At 53.6% G+C, this 17,308-nt stretch overlaps 1 protein-coding gene across 1 annotated transcript; it reads left to right on the top strand.

The window, feature by feature from the left end:
• Window positions 1–563: 563 nt before the first annotated feature.
• Window positions 564–6,802, top strand: SPMIP5 (sperm microtubule inner protein 5; the record flags this gene model as incomplete). Its single annotated transcript, XM_079793928.1, has 4 exons — window positions 564–661; window positions 1,560–1,625; window positions 4,081–4,299; window positions 6,612–6,802. The coding sequence occupies exons 1-4, from the start codon at window positions 604–606 to the stop codon at window positions 6,800–6,802; spliced, it is 534 nt and encodes a 177-aa protein (XP_079650054.1). The 5' UTR covers window positions 564–603.
• Between the last annotated feature and the right edge of the window lie 10,506 nt (window positions 6,803–17,308).

Genomic DNA, 17,308 nt, shown 5'->3' with positions numbered 1-17,308 from the left:
TGGGGGCTCCGCTGGGCCTCGACCCGGCCTGCCCAGGTGAGCGACTCGGGAGGGGCTCCTTAAGGGGAGGTGGGCTCCGGTGTCCCAGCTTTCAGCCCCCCAGCCCCTCGCACATCTCCCCTCCAAGCGCCTCCCTGCCCCCTCCTCCAGGCAGGCCTCCCAGCCCGCCACCTTCCGCGCTGGGCGCTGCTCCCTCTCCAGCGGCTTACTTTTGGGCAACAAAACCCTGCCCCTCGGAGTTTAGAGCTAGTCCCCCATCCTCCCTGGATGCCACAGCCCTCAAACACGTGTTTTAGCCTCTGCGCCTCCCACCCACCCTCTGTACACTGGGGACCCGAATAGGAACTAACCCTTAGAGTGGCTGTGAGGATTTTACAAGAATGCAGTCCCGCGTGTCCCCTAGCGAGTGGCCTCTAAATGTCTGAACTGTTTAATGCCCATCCTTGCCCACTAAACCTGACGCCCTGAGGCCTGTGTCCCATTGGGGGGGGGGGGGGGGTAACATCACTTTCTTTTTTTAACATGTTTTTCCCATTGATTTTTAGACGGAGTGGAAGGGAGGGGAGAGTCAGAGAGGGAGGAACATCAATGTGAGGGAGAGACATGGATTTGTCTTCAACATGCGCCCCAGATGGAGTCTCCAATCCCCCCTACAACCACGGTAGGTGCCCCATCCCCCACCGGAACGGAACACAGGATCCTTCAGTCCACGCTCCAGCCACTGAGCCGAACCGGCCCGGGAGGGAGGGCATCCCTTTTAAGAGAGGACCTGGCCTGGCGGGTGGGCCTGGCAGCATCCACACGCGCTGCAGGACCTGCCCATCCCAGAGAGGCCCGCAGGCCATCCCTGCAGAGGGCCGGGGCCTGGCTGTGGGACCGCATCCACAGGAGCGGATGCTCAGGGCCCCCACCTCCCTCTCTCGGCCGCCCTGGACTCCACGCCAGCCTTTGGGGACGTCCGACCCCTTCAGCCAGAGCTCGCTCTGCTGCTTTGCTGTGGGAACACCCCGAGATTTGAAGGATGTTGAGCAGCATCCTTGATACGGAATCAAACCCAGGACCCTAGATACCAGTAGCACCCCATCCCCCAGTCGGGACAACCCCAAATGTCTTCAGACCCTGCCAGGTGTCCTGAGGGGGTGGGCCGCAGAAATCACCATGGAGACCTGATTCCCCCTGGATGAAGAAAGGCTCTGGAGTGAGAGTTCCTCATCACTCCCCCCGTCCCACTGCAGGTTCTCCAATCTTATGTGGGGCTCCCTGGTCTCCCTGGTCTCCCCATCTTCCCATTCCTTACCTCCGTCACAGTTGGTGGCCCTCATGAGGGTAGATGGAAGGTTGGGGGGGGGGGCGCCCAGGGCAGGGACAATGGTGAGGGGAGGTCCATACACCTGTTACCTAAATTCACGTCTGAGTCCTGGTTCAGTTGGTGGAGCTGCCTCTCGTTCCCGGTCCCCGGGCAAGCTCACGCTACTCCCCAGGCTCCAGCCCCCTTGACGTGAGTTCTTAACACAGGGACGTTGGGTGCGAGTCCCATCCCGTCTTCCCTTTATTATCAGAGCGCAACGTCATGCACTCGCCCCGGGTCTTCATGAGGCAGCTGCCCGTCACGCCAGGCTACTGTGGTAAGTGGTGTGGTAAGTGGTGCAGAGATGCGCCTGGCACGAGAGCCAGAGTCCTGGTTACTGGCCCTGCTCTGGCCCGTTGTCCACGTCTGTCTGGCCGACGGGGCCCGAGCAAGTGCTTTGGCTTTTAAGATAGGTGTTAAGAGCGCCCCATTGCTGACGGCGGCTGATGACCGGGTTCTGATAAGTGAGTGAGAGATACAGCTTAGGCCTGATCTCCCAGGACGGGACCCGGTGGGTGTGCAGGGAGCACTGAGTTAACGTCCACCAAATGCGTCTGGACCAGACTGGACACAGTGCTGTGGCCTGGCCTCCTTCCCCAGCTGGGCTCTCTGGAGTTTCCCAATAGACTGTGCCTCCGGTCCCGTTCCTCCTCCTCGTGTCCTCAAGAGGGACGGTGACCGGCTGCCCAGAACGGCCCCGCTTTTAGCACGGACTGTCCTGTGTTCCAGGAAACGCCTTGGCTTCCTGGACAAGTGGTCACCCCACCTAAAGGGCTGACCAGTCCCGGGCCACCGAGAACGTACCAGGTCACACGGCTGTGACAGGGCCAGGGACCCCTGTGGCCCTCAGCTCCCTCACAGGTGTCCTCAGGAGGGGAGACACGGGGCCTCTTCCACGGTTGCCCGGCCTCACCCGGTCCAACAGGGGAGGCCTGTTTCCCCAAAGGCGATGACAACAGGCTTTGGGTTCTAACAGACGGAGGTTCCAGGTGCTGCCTGGCCATTGTCTGTATGGCTGTGAGTTACTTACCTCTCGATGGTAAGTAAATACGTCTGTAAAATGGGTGTATTCGTTTCCGAGGGCTGTCCTTTAAAACAACACCGTTCTGGAGGCCAGAAGTCTGAAACCAGGGAGTGGGCAGGGCCGTGTTCCCTCGCAGGCCCCAGGGGAGGACCCTTCCTGCCTCTTCCAGCTTCTGGAGGCCCCGGCATTCCTTGGCTAGTGGCAGCATCCCTGCCGCCTCCACCTCCATCTTCGCACGACTCTCCATGCGGCCTCCTGCCCTTGTCCGTGTCTGTGTGTCTCCAAGCTCTGTCCTTCCTTTTTATAAGGTCACCAGGCGTTGGATCTAGGGCCCACCCTGAATCCGGGATGATCTTACATCTGATCCTTAAGGACATCAGCAAAGACCCTATTTCCAGATAAGGTCGCATTCACAGGGGCCAGGGGTTAGAACCTGTATCGGGGAGGTACAGTTCGGCCAACCGCAAGGGGTAGTAATGGATTTTGTATATTATTGTGGGGATTAAAGGAGCCAGCCTGTGTTAACCTATTGAAAATGCCTTGGCCCTTAGCAAGACTCAGTGAAGGTAGCTTCTATTCCTGTTTGGGCACCTGTACGATGATTAAAATCTACGCCGACCAAAGTGGGCCCTGTCGGGGGAGAAGCCACAATGGCAAGGCCCCGGCTTTCTCCAGTCTCCCCCCTGACTTCAGGGCATGTGCTAATTGCCCACGGGTTGGGGAGACTGACCTTGGAGGACTTCAAGGTCAGTCTAGTCATTAGATTCTTCCTTTCCACTATGAAGGCAGGTTTTCCTGACTTGGGGACAAGGCAGAAAGATTGGGCTTCAGCCGAAGCCGGTTTGGCTCAGTGGATGGAGCGTCGGCCTGCGGACTGAGGGGTCCCGGGTTCGATTCCGGTCGGGGGCATGTGCCTTGGTTGCGGGCACGTCCCCGGTGGGGGGTGTGCAGGAGGCAGCTGATCGGTGTTTCTCTATCATTGATGTTTCTAACTCTCTACCCCTCTCTCTTCCTCTCTGTAAAAAATCAATAAAATATATTAAAAAAAAAAAAGAAAGATTGTGCTTCAATCAGGAGGGCTCATTTATGATATTTGGCTGTTTAAAGCCAAGTTTTTACCCAGTTTTCCCTCATTTGTTCTTTTTTTAAAAAAATGGTTTCGCGTTGACAGTATTATAGTACTTAGGATTTCAGCATCCGGTGTAAATACATAGCTGTGTTTTACCCATACTAATTGTAATGATTATCTGTTATTTTGTGGGAAATGGTGAAAAGTGGTTCTGGGCTGGGTCTCGCAGATAACGGATTTACCTTTTTGTGTAATAGGTCTGTGCTTTTAATAAGCCCGCAATTTCCCGACAACTGGACAAGAAAGATCCCCAATTGCATTTGGGAAGTGTCAAGGAAAATGAGCTTTCTCTCTAAAAACACGAGTCATTTCAATCGCTCCTCCGACTGTCATTTCGGCCCATTACACACTTCCCCCATTTCCCGGGCAGCCTCACACCGGGGGCTTTGCTAGCAGAGAATCTGCCTGTCATCGCCTTTGTGGAGACGGGCCTCCCCTCCCCAAGCTCCAAGGTCATTGTTTTTGTGGCCGTGGGAGGGCCTGGCCGCAGCGGAGACAGCAGCCCTGCTGGTCGGAAGGGCTCTGGGCCGAGAGCCTGGGCCCCGCTTGCTGAAGGCTGGCTGCCCTCCCCTCTCGCAGGCTTCGTGCCGTACCTGAGCTGCGAGGGCACCTCCAGCGAGGACCGCATGTCCCCCTGCCTGCGGGCCTTCCGGGAGAAAACGCAGCGCTACAAGGACCAGCAGAAGGAATTCTGCCACGCGGTGGCCACCGCCCCCAAACTGAAGCCCATCTGCCAGGAGGAGACGGTCCTGCGGGCGCTGCACCAGTACTACCAGCAGTACCACCCCTTGATTCTGGGTACTGGCTCCCCGAAGGCAGCCCCCTGCACCCCTGGGGCCCCAAGGTCAGGGCCCGGCAGGCCCACGGAGCTGCCACAGAGACCTCCCACTGCCGCGCTGTCCAAAGCCCCAGGCGGCAGTGAACATGGAAAGGCCCGGTGTCTTAAAAGGAGAAGCACCCATTTCCGGGGGAGAGGGGTGCAGGTCGGGGGGACAGGGTGCTGGGAACGAGGAGCCCCCGAGTGAGACGCCACAGCGTTCAGGCCACTGCCTTCTGGGCCGGCTCTGTGCCAGGCACCATTGTTTCCCACCATCCACAGCAGCCCTGCGCAGGCGATGCTGTCATTCCCATTCCAGAGATGGGGGAAGTGAGGCTTCGACAGGGATGCCCCTTGTCTGAGGTCAGACCTGGGTTTGAACCCAGCTCCTCCAGGTACTAGCTGGGTGGGACAGGGCTCTGCGCTGATAACCACAGATCCCACGGAGAATGTGATTATGTACTGTTAATAATCACAACAGTGATTTGCCCGGGACCATTTTTCAGGGGTAAAGGCTTATAGGGAACGTAATGGACTGTTTTTCTTTATTATTATTACCACTGGAGGCCCGGTGCACGGATTCGTGCACTGGTGGGGTCCCTCGGCCTGTCCTGCGGGGATCAGTGGGTCTCTGAGCCGCCACAACCCGGCCTTACCCGCCAGCTCGTCAGGCTCTAGCCCACTGTCTGTGTCAATCCCGCATAGCACGAAGTAGTGCGTGAAGCGGCAGGTGGCCGGGGAGGAGCCTGAGCCTGGGCTGGGCACTGTGCCGCTGCTTGGGCGTGCAGGGAGAGTGTCCATGGGAGAGGCTCACACTGGTGCAGCTGCGCTCGCCAGCCATGAGCCGGTGTCTGGCGCTCCTGCTGTGGGAGCACACTGACCACCAGGGGGCAGCTCCTGCATTGAGCGTCTGCCCCCTGGTGGTCATAGCTACCAGCTAGTCATCGGGTCATCCGGTCACTTAGGCTTTTATATATAGAATTGAGGACTTTCAAGGACAAGTTTCTTGTGCTTTACAATTTTCTAAGACATTGCAGAGAGCATTTGCCGAAGAGTTTGGGATTTGGCCCAGCTCTGCAACTATTTGCTGTGTGACCTAAGGCAGGTTGCTTCCCCTCTCTGGGCTCCACTTCTTAACATCCAGGGCCTGGAAGGATGGACTCGATGTTCCCTAGGGTGCCTTCCAGCTCTGAGGTTATGGGACTCAGTGGCCTAACTGGATTTTTACAGCCACTGGAGGAGGCTGATGGGGTAGTAACCTTTTACCTCACAAATGTGCAGGTGCCTGAGATCAGCCAGCCAGGCAGTCACGACCCGCAGGCAGGTTCCTGGGGCCGAGGCTGCTGTGCTTTCTCCCACCTGGATGCTCCTCCCGACTCCCTCTGTAAACCGTCCGGGAGCAGCGTGTGGTCTGAGGGAGCAGCAGGATCTGTCCAAGGGCACGGGCTCGGGAATCAGACGGACATGGATTTGAATCTTGGTCCTACCACTTCCTGTATGACCTTGGCCAGGTCTCTCTCCTCCCTTCCTTCCTTCCTTCCTTCCTTCCTTCCTTCCTTCCTTCCTTCCTTCCTTCCTTCCTTCCTTTCTGATTTCAGAGAGAGGAAGGGAGAGGGAGAGAGAGTTAGAAACATCAATGATGAAAGAGAATCATCTATCAGCTGCCTCCTGCATGCTTCACACGGGGGATCAAGCCCACAAATTGGGCATGTGCCCTGACCGGGAATCGAACCATGACCTCTTGGTTCATAGGTCGATGCTCAACCACTGAGCCATGCTGGCCGGGCTCTTCACCTCTTTTTTTTTTTTTTTAATATATTTTTATTGATTTCAATGAGGAAGGAAGAGGGAGAGAGAGATAGAAACATCAATGATGAGAATCATTGATGGGCTGTCTCCTGCACGCCTCACACGGGGGATTGAACCCATAACCTGGGCATGTGCCCTGACTGGGAATTGCACTGTGACCTCCTGGTTCATAGGTCGATGCTCAACCACTGAGCCACGCCAGCCAGGCTCTTCACCTCTTTAAAGTCTCAGTCTCCTCCTCCGTAGAGTGGAGGTAATAACAGCACCAACTTCTCATGGTTTGTGAGAGTGAAGTGGGAGGCTGTCTGTATAACTCCAACCAAGGAGCCTGGCACGGGGAGCCCACCAGCCAGTGGCAGCTGCCGTGAGGACATCTACAGGCCCAGGGGTTCCCCGGGGCTAACTGTTGGGGTGCCAGCTACCTCGGGGGCCCTGCCCAGGGGTGGCTTCTCCGAGCCCTCAGGAAGCGTGGGTCTCTGTGCAGAATGCCGACACATGAAGAAGCCGCTGGAGGAGCCCCCGATCCCGGGCTGGGCGGGCTACCTGCCCAGAGCCGGCGTCACGGAGCTGGGCTGCGCCACCCGGTACTCTGTCATGGCCAGAAACTGCTACCAGGACTTCCTGGACCTCACAGAGCGGTCCAAGAGGGCGCACCTGAAACCCTACGAGGAGTGAGTCTGGCTGGGGCGGGACCCAGGCGACAAGGGGAAGGGCAGGTCCGGGCCAGGGCTCCCCAGCTGCCCCCTCCCAGCACCAGGACGGTTTGTGTCTGGTTTCACACGGGCCTCGTTTGTAAACGCCAGGCCTTCCTAGTAGCCAGCCACCCTCCGTGCCCGCTCTGTGCCCAGCATTCTCCCCAAGTCCTGCTTGTGGTCCTTGCTGGTGTACAGGGAGAGGCTGGGAGTGAAACACCAAGGAGCTCACCCTCCTGGCAGCAACCTAAGGCCCCAGGGCCGTGGTCGGCAAACTGCGGCTCGCGAGCCACATGCAGCTCTTTGGCCCCTTGAGTTTTTAGCAAAGGCCAGCTTAGGAGTACCCTAATTAAGTTAATAACAATGTACCTACCTATATAGTTTACGTTTAAAAAATGTGGCTCTCAAAAGAAATTTCAATCGTCGTACTGTTGGTATTTGGCTCTGTTGACTAAAGAGTTTGCCGACCACTGCCCCAGGGTGCCCAGGGAGGGCAGGGGCAGGGCACGGCGCAGGGTGGCTCATGTGGCCTCAGTTTTTCCTTCTGTAAAATGGAGATGATAATCCTTACCGTTAGGATACATGGTAAGGATTAGAAATAAAAAATAAACATCTCGTGCTCACACAGGAACTGCATAGATTCTATTTATTCTTCTCTCTATTACTAATCAAAGGAGTGACTCCATGACTTTGGTCCTTATTTTAGAATCTACGGAGTGAGGTCCACGCAGCCGCCTCCTGCTCCTCCTCCAAAAGTTTTGCAGCGCGAATGGCTGCCCAAGTACCCGGACTTCTCTCTACCAGGTGAGTCAGGGCTCTCCTCCCTTCCTGCTGGCTTTCTTTTCTTTTCTTTTCTTTTTGGTTAATCCTCACCTGAGGATATTTTCCATTGATTTTTAGAGAGAGTGGAAGGGAGGGGGAGAGACAGAGAGAGAGAGACATGGATCATTGATGTGAGAGAGACACCGACTGGCTGCCTCCCGCACGCGCCCCGACCAGGGCTGGGGATTGAGTCTGCAACCGAGGTATGCCCTTGACCGGAATCAAACCTTGGACCTTTCACTTGACTATAATCGGACCCTGGACCCTTCCGTCCACGGGTCGATGCTCTATCCACCGAGCCAAACCGGCCTCGGGCCCTTCCTGCTGTTTTTAAAACGGGGGGGGGGGGGGGGGGGGCTGGGCGGGGGGGGGGGGGATGTTGGCACTGGCCTCTGCACCTCTGGGCACCCGCCTGCAGCTCACGGCACGGTTTGTCTTGCAGACAGCAGCTGTCCTGGCCTTGAAGTCCCTCCCATTGAACACCCCAGGCCTCCGGGGATGTGCGGCTACGCTCAGAGACCAAATTTGTGCAACAGGAAGCTCTATCTGGAGCCACTGTCCTCAGCCAAGAGCCCCCTGGGAGAGCCGCCCGGGGAGAGTGGACTCTAGGGGGCGCTCGGGAGCTCGCCAGTCTCCCTGGAGAAGCCGCCCTCCCCACCCCCAGCAGGACTAGGGAGATTTGCACGTGAGAATCCCTTTCACCCTGGCTGGCTGGCAGGAGGGTGTCCTGAGCGATAAAGACCTTTTGTTGTCCTGTGGGAATAAAGAGTGTACTTCTCAGCATCCCAGCGGCTTCTGACGGGTTTTCCCTGATTCCGACCTGGACAAGAGCCAGGCGGGGCCCATCTCTTCCTAACCCGGAGGCAACGCGGCGCACCTGGACCAGCCTGCGATGGAAGCCCAGCCCGGCCCTCGAACCTGGCGGCGGTCCCCATCAGCGTCCTGACCTGGGAGTCCCCACGCTGTCACAGAGGCCTCACCAACCCCTGCCCTGGGTGTTCAGCATCCCGGTCCCCAGGAGAGCCCCGCTGGCTGGGGAGGGCCACAAACTGGGCCACGGCAGATAGCAGAAATTTCTGGAAGTCTCTAAACTCAAGGAGTTAGCAGGGCCAGGCTCCCCCTGAAACCTTAACGAGGAATCCTTCCTTGCTTCTTCCCAGCTCCTGAAGACGTGCCGGTGATCCTTGGTGCATAATTCCAGTGGGTGTTTTTAAAAAATGTGTTTTTATTGATTTCAGGGAGGAAGGGAGAAGGAGAGAGAGAAACATCAGTGATGAGAGCGAATCATTAATCGTCTGCCTCCTGCACGCCCCCTACTGGGGATCAAGTCCGCCACCCGGGCATGTGCCCTTGACCGGAATCGAACCCGGGACCCTTCAGTCCACAGGCCGACGCTCTATCCACTGAGCCAAACCAGCTGGGGCTCCAGTGGGCACCCCTCTGTGTCTTTGTGTCTTCACATGGCTTTGTGTCTTTGTGTTTTCATATGAAGAGACACTGGTCACCTTGGATTAGGGTCCATCCTCCTCCAGTATGACCTCATGTAAATTTAGCTCGCTCGGGTCTGCAAGGACCCTGTTTGCAAAGGGGTCGCATTCCGAGGTACCAGCACTTAGGAGTTCAACATCCCTGTTTTGGGGGACACAGTTCAACCCCGAACACTGGCCAACTGCCTCTTGCCGCTGACAGGTGCGCTCCGCCCGCCCTCATTGGCACTCAGGACAAGTGGAAGCAGCTGCTGGGCAGTGAGGCCTTGGCATGGAAAGGCTCGGAGCTGCGCAGGCCGGACGATGTGGGGAGCTACTGCTGGGGTCCTCCCAGGCCAGGGGTGTTCACCAGGCTCCCCGGACCCCTAGAGTCCCCTGGGTGGAAACCAGGAGTCATATCTTCGATGAGAAACAAAGAACGTGGATGAGAAAAGGAAGTTACATCTTTGTTTTCACTAAGTGAAACTTAGGCGTGCTTTCATTGGTGAATGTAGGGAACACACCACAGCCGTACCTGTCACCTTAGACCAGCAGAAATCTCAGACCTCCTCACACCTCATGACACTCGTTACAAACAGCCGGAGGTGATGTACTGCGATCACTACTCGACCATGATTGCAATTCTTAGAGCCACCACACTGCCTGACATGCTGCTGTTCAATACACGCATAAAGAAACATGCTATTTCACAAATGTATTCTTTTTCCTATGTGGATACTATTTCAATATAATTCGTTTCCTCTTGTAATCTCCTGTATTTCATTTTACATTTAAAAACATTATTCTGAGGAGAGGCCCACGTGTTCTCCCAGACAGCCAGCGGGCCCCTGGCACAGAAATGGTTAAGAACCTTGTCCAGGGAAACGGCCAAGGACGTGTGTAAAGAGCGAGTGTCCTACAAACCAGAACAGCCACCCAACCCCCACGGGACCTGGGGTTACAGTCTACTGGTATCTGACTGTTCAAAAACGGTGTGGTAGGAAAATGCTGCTGAGGAAAGTATTTATGATACAGTACATGTAAAAAACAGGCATAATAAGAGCAAACTCGTGTGTACACACACACGCACGCACACACACACAAATCCTATTTGTTTTTTGTTTTAAAGGGTGGTTAGAGGGAGCTAAACTATGCCAACAGTGGTTATTGGTTGTTTTTATTGTTTGTGTTTTTCCACCCAATTTTCCACAGGCAACAGCTATCGTTAACATAATCAGGAAGAAATGTTATTTTAAGAATCCTTATTTGAGCCTGACGGGCGTGGCTCAGTGGTTGAGCAGGAACCTGTGAACCAGGAGGCCATGGTTTGATTCCCGGTCAGGGCATCTGCCTGGGTTGCAGGCTCGATCCCCACTAGAGGGCGTGCAGGAGGCAGCCAATAAGTGAAAAAAGTGATTCTTTCCCTTTCCCTTCCTCTCTGAAATCAATAAAAATATATTTTAAAAAAGAATCCTTATTTGAATCATTAGGAGATATTTTAGTCTTTTAGAGACTGTACCTTGCAGTAGAAAAGTCACATCTCAACCCGAGGCGGCTGGCTCTCTCTAAAAAGGGGCAAAGCTCGGCGTGTAGTTGGGATGTTCCCAGTTTTCCCGAAGCCTGGGGAGTGGGACCCACAATTCCCAGAAGAGAAGCCAGGAGACAGACGCCTCGCCTGCCTGGGCGGGCAGTGAGCCCGCCGTCCGGCCTCTCAGACACGAGCCACGGGAGGTGCAGCTGGCTGGTCCCCCTCCCAGACCACAGAGTTTGGGGGTGAGTGCTCTGGGCTCAAGCTTACTGAGACAGTTGCCCATGAAATGAAGGGGACCCAAGACCAAAGCGGTTCCTCGAAACTGCCCTCATGCTAACCTCATCCATGGGGTCACATCACGCATCAAAATTTAAGCTCCACCTAATTCACCTGAGACCAATCTTTACAGAATGGCTCCTGGCCCGGCAGGTGTGGCTCCTTTGGTTGAGTGCCATCGCCGGCACCAAGAGGTCTCCGGTTCAATTCCTGGTCAGGGCACATGCCCGGGTTGCAGGCTCAACCCCCAGTAGGGGTCTGTAGGAGGCAGCCAATTGATGTTTCTAGCTCTCTCTCTCTCTCTCTCCCTTCCTCTCTTTCTAAACAAATCAATAACATATTTAAAAAATAATAAATAAATAAATTAAAAATGGCTCTTGTAAAACACAAACAAGAAAACAGCCACACAATGACAGTTACCAACATTGAATAAAGGCGATTTAAAAAATTGATTAATAGCATCTAATTCTTCTACAATGTCAAGATTAAGATCACTAGGTTCAAGTAACTTCTTTTGTTGAAGCCGTTCTGCATGGCAATTCTTTCCCTAATCTTTATCCTTTTTGTTCCCCCTAGCCTATCATTGCCAGAGCATTGTCTGTCCCGGCAGGTAGAGAGATGATTTTTGTGTCCGGAAAATTATCATGATTAGCACAGGCTGCATCCTTAACGAGCTCATTCTTGCCACTGGAAACAATGCCATTACCTGAGCAGACAAAACTCCCTGGGCTGGGAGGGCTGAGGAATCAGAGGGTGCAGGTTTGCATGGTTTCCTTTGATTTCAGGGCCTCCTGTCAGGATGGTCTGACTTCTATGGCAATTAAAATGATCCTTCGGGGTCACCTCTTTCTTCTTTCGAGAAAACTGACAGTTGCCCTGGAGGCCGGATGTGGGAGGGGATGCACGGGTTTCGGGTCCTCACGCCCCCTCCAGGAGTGGTGACTGGCTGGTTCTAAAAGGCTGTCAGCCGTGGCTGTGACTCTTCTCTAGCACCATGGTTTCTACATCGAATCGATTCAAGAAAGAAAAGAGAAGACAGTCCGGTCGGTGTGGCTCAAGGGTTGAGCGTCAACCTATGAACCAGGAGGTCACTGTTTGATTCCCAGTCAGGGCACATGCCCGGGTTGCAGGCTTAACCCCCGTGTGGGGTATCCAGAAGGCAGCCGATCAATGATTCTCTCTCATCATTGATGCTTCTCTCTCTCTCTCTCTGTCTCCCTCTCTGAAATCAATAAAAATAAAAATACATTTTAAAAAAGAAAAAAGAGAGGACAAACAAGAAACACACAAAAAATATGTAATGAATATGACAGAGCCAGTAAAGTGGAGTGAGGATGCTGAGGGCTGGGCTTTGGGGTTCATCATGCCGGTGTGTGCCACATACCTGCTGACTGACCTTGATGTGAAACGTAGGCACTCTTACCCCTTAATGTTTGGTTATAAAATGAGAATACCTTCCTCACGGGGTTTGGGAAGATTCAATGGGGTATCGCACACAAAGGGCTTGGCCTAGCCTTTTGCTAACATACAACTCACAGGTCATCTGCTTCCTCTTGAGCACAGCTAACCGCGCCAGAAAGGAGCAATAAAAAGGCAAAAATGGAAAGTTCCATTAAGGCTCAAGACCGGATGCCCTCACCTCTCTGCCCTGTTCCCAGGCCTTGCTCATCAGACCTCATCCTCACCCCAGAATTTCAAAAGTTGGGGTCCTGGCTTCTTTCCCAGAAGGCCTCTGGGTCCCTTAAGCATTTTACTCTCCCCTCTCTAAAGATCCCAGGTGTCCCCTGGTGCCCGGCCTAGCGGGGGCACTCCACAGGTGAGCTATCACTGTGAGATGGCCCAGGCAGGCAGAGCCCCATCCGTCCTCTCCTTGACAACCTCCATCAGTCTTCCTAAGTCAGCCCCTTCCCAGAAAAAATACAGCACCGCCCCCCTCCGCCCCCCAAGGCTGACATGTTCCCAGTAAAACCCCTGTCTATATGTAGACTCAAACAGGATTTGTCTGGATGCTCCAAAGGCTGAGAGGGAGTGTGTACCCCATCTTTCCTGACCAGCCTGGGGTGCCATCAGGAAAGGGCACCAGGCACTCCATGGCCTAGAGGAGCTGGGCACCCAGTCCCAACAGCCTACAGGCCTCATTTCCGGTATGAGCTCTCATGAAGGTCACACCAAGGGCAACTCTCCCCAGGCCTCTCCATCAGGCCGTGTCACCCTGTGCCCTCCACAGTCCCTGACCCCAGCTCCAGTTTATCTAAAATCACTTGTATTTCCCTGGCTGGCACCAGTTACTGGGGCCCTGCCTTCTAAATCAGGGATTGAAATTTTTTTCTGCAAATGGGCCAGAAACTAAATATTTTAGACTTTGTGGGCCAGCGGGTCTCTGTGGCAATTCTGCCGTGTTAGCAGGAAAGCAATTCTAGACAATATGGAAATTAGTGAGTGTGTCTGTGTTCCAATAAAGCTTTATTGATAGACACTGAAAGTTTAATTTCATGTATCACAAAATATTTTTTTTAAATATATTTTATTGAATTTTTACAGAGAGGGAGGGAGAGAGATAGAGAGTTAGAAACATTGATGAGAGAGAAACATCGATCAGCTGCCTCCCGCACGCCCCCTACTGGGGATGTGCCCGCAACCAAGGTACGTGCCCTTGACCGGAATGGAACCTGGGACCTTTCAGTCCGCAGGCCGATGCTCTATCCACTGAGCCAAACCGGTTCCGGCACAAAATATTTTTTTGAATTAAAAAAAAAAAACAGTTAAAAATATGAAGACCATTACTCACTGGAGGGCTGTGCCCTAATTCACCACCCCCTGCTCCAAACCACGTGTTAACCCAAGGGGATGGTTGTAAGTGACTCATTTTGTAAGCAAAATGGGTCAAACAGGTGCCTCCTTGAGAGAGACCCCTTTGGGGGATGTGGGAGACAGAACCCCCACAGGCCCAGAACACAGAGCAGTTAGCCCAAGCCCACTGCCAAGAGAGATGGGCCCGGGTGAGGTGGCGCGTGGATCGGCTGAGAAAAAGCCTGTACTCGCTGGAGAGAAAAGGAGAAAGAAGGCCTGGCAGAGGCCTTTCAGACCTTGCATCAGTGAGAGCCTGATTTAGAGGGAAATGGATGCATGAAAACGAAATGTGGAAGTGTAGGCTCCCGTCGTTGTGCTGCATGCCCCGTAAAGAGAGCTTTACCAAATTCATTCCCCGGGCTTGCCAATAGAGATGCTTTGGGAAATTTGATTTTGTTGTTTTGCAGATCATTTTAGCTTTGTGAATAGCGCAAACTCCCTCCCCGATCTGCCTCAAACAAAAACAGAGCATTAAAGTGTTTAAGATTCAATCAAAGGCTTGCTGGGAGGGCACCGTATTCAAATCGCAGAAAAATCAATTCGATTTTTATTTTGAACGTGACTTGTCACAAATAGCATTCTAATAGATAACACTGATTACACGGTAGCAGATGTAATTTCTATATCCCGAGCTCTATGTCTTTGTCAGAGTCATCATTAAGGAATTTGACACGTATGCAGGAGAACAATAAATGTCATCTGAAATATACACCAGCTCCGTATAAATGGGCGGCTGAAGCGAGCGGCGCTGGTGCACGCTATACTTAGGAGTAATAAGATGTGGTCCAAAGTAGCTTGCGTTTTCAAACAAGAACTCTTTTTTATGTTGTCATTGAAAACATCTCATATTCCTGAAGGTCAGGAATAAATGGCACTATCAGCATTTAAAGCTAGGAAAAGGAAAAGTAATTTGATGTTCATTTAACATAACGTTTTATGAAATAGCTTTGTAAAGTAGTCATTATGTTTCCCGACGGGAGGCTGGGGAGGCAGGGAGATGCCTGGTTTTCCACTGAGGGCTTTGTATGCCACCCTTGTCACTGCTGACATCCGACTCCGTGGGGGACTGTGGACCGATGTGGTTTGTGCGGGGGCAGGCACTTGCTAAGACACGGAGCTGGCCACACAGCGGCGGGCGCGGCTGACGCCAGCAGGTGCTGCCCAGGTCCTGGGGGCACAGGTAGAAGAAAGAGGGGCGGCTGGGAGTCAAGGCCAGCTCCGCCCCCTTGTGGAGCCCCATAGCACACTCTGAGAATGAGTAAGCCTCAAGATTAGCAAGTGCCATGTAGACGCTTAGAAGGAAACACACGTTGGTTCTCAACCCTGGCTATACGTGTCCCACAGATTTTTAAAAAATACTGGTGCTGGGCCCCACCCCAGGAATTCCTACTGGTCCGGGGTCCGGCCTGGGCATGGGGTTTCCTTTGAAAGCTCCCCAGTCAATTCTATTACGCAGCTAGGGCGAGAACCTCTGTTCAATAATTTGCAGTTTGTGTTTTTTTTGTTTGTTTTTTTAAAAAACATATTTTTTTTTTGATTTTTTAGAGAGAGAAGGAAAGGAGAGGGATAGAGAGAAACACCATTGTTCGGCTGCCTCCTGCACGCCCCCTACTGGGGATCAAGTCTGCAACCTGGGCATGTGCCCTGATCAGGAATGGAACTAGTGACCTCTTGGTTCCTGGGTCGACCCTCAATCACTGAGCCACACCGGATGGGCTGGTTTGCCCTGTTGTTGAGGCCCAGGCAGTCTCGAAGGTCTCAGGCAAGGACCTATTTCACTGCAGCAGACCAAGGTTTTGAATGCTGGACAGCGCTTCCGGAAAGAGAATTTTAGGAAACACAGAGGAAGGGAGAATGAAAGAAACCCCAGGTACCGAGCACCGGCTCTTTGTCCTGCTAGGAAGTAGAGAGGCGCCCCCTAAGGGGAGGGGAGAGCTCCTCCTGCCTCATTCTCGGGACCTTAAGGGTGTCACCTCGTTCTCTTGTAGCGCCCGCCACACCTGTCACACAGCCTTTCAGGGAATCGCTAAATGCAGCCATTTCTTAATTCTAAGAATGAAATGGTGAATGCTCTCACTCCTGCTCAACAGGCGAACCCTACTCCACCATCGCGGGCCCTGGAAGTGACACCCTCTACCTGCACCAGCCTATTCAACTCCCCAGGTTCCCAGGAGCGAGTGGGCAGGTCAGCCAGGGGTTAGTGGGAGGCCAGGGGTTAGGGCAGAGGCCAGGCTAGAAGGCCTGCACACTATACACATCACAGAAGGAGATTAGATGCAGATTTGCAATAAGAAAATTTTGGAGACCGTTTCTATGCCAATCAGCAGGGATAAGCACACCACAGGCATCCCTCGGTGGCATCTGTGAAGCCCTATGAAGATTAAAGAGGCTCTTTCTATGTTACCTATACTAATAAAAGGGTAATATGCTAATTAGACCGGGAGACCTTCTGAAAATCCTTCCGGACAAAGCCATGGTGGCAGGGCCGAGGCAGAGGCTGTTAGGGGTGATTAGGCCAGGAGGGGAGGGTAGTTGGAGGTGATCAGGCCAGCGGCAGGGGGGCAGTTGGGGGCAAGCAGGCTAGCGGGGGGGTGGAGAGTTGGGGGCAAGCAGGCCGGCAGGCACAGTGGTTAGGGGCGATCAGGCAGGCAGGCAGGTGAGCAGTTAGGAGCCAGTGGTCCCGGATTGCAAGAGGGATGTCCGACTGCCGGTTTGGGCCAAATCCCACAGAGCGGTCAAACATCCCGCAAGGGGTCCCAGATTGGAGAGGGTGCAGGCCATGCTGAGTTACACCCTCCTTCTCCCTCCCCCGCCCTCGTGCACCGGGCCACTAGTCTATAATAATCTATAATAATAAAAGCATAATATGCTAATTAGACCGGACATCTTCCAGACGTCATTCCGGATGTCCTTCCCAATGAAGCCGGGTCCCGGGTGCCTGCCTGGGGCTGGAGGAGGGAAGCCTGTGTCCCGGGTGCCAGCGGGAAGCTGGTGCCAGCACCCGGGGGAAGGAAGGCCTACTCTTGCATGAATTTCATGCATTGGGCCTCTAGTTAGATCATAATATCCAAATTATTTTTATAGTGTAAAAAGCAAGGTAAGAACGGTGTTTTGTAGGCTACCCGTTGTGGAAGTGGGGGCTGGGGTATATGAGGTAGGTGCACACATATTTCTGGAAAAACCTCAAGCTGTTCCTGGGAGAGGAACTGGGAGACCTGGGGGCAAGGCTAGAAGAAGTACCTTGTGTAAGAATACTCTCTGGCTCATTTGCATTTGGTGCCATGTGCAAATTCACGTTTTTAAAGGCCCACTCCCTCCAATGGCTCAGAGGTACGCATGCCACCCAGGCTGCTCTTCCATGGGGTCAGCTCCCTCCCCCTAGGACCGTGGTCGGCAAACTGCGGCTCGAGAGTCACATGTGGCTCTTTGGCCCCTTGAGTGTGGCTCTTCCACAAAATACCACGGCCTGGGCGAGTCTATTTTGAAGAAGTGGCGTTAGAAGAAGTTTACGTTTAAAAAATGTGGCTCTCAAAAGAAATTTCAG

This window comes from Cnephaeus nilssonii, assembly GCF_951640355.1.
Source record: "Cnephaeus nilssonii genome assembly, chromosome: 16".
Taxonomy (NCBI): Eukaryota; Metazoa; Chordata; class Mammalia; order Chiroptera; family Vespertilionidae; genus Cnephaeus; species Cnephaeus nilssonii.
This window is presented reverse-complemented; position numbering and strand designations above follow the sequence as displayed.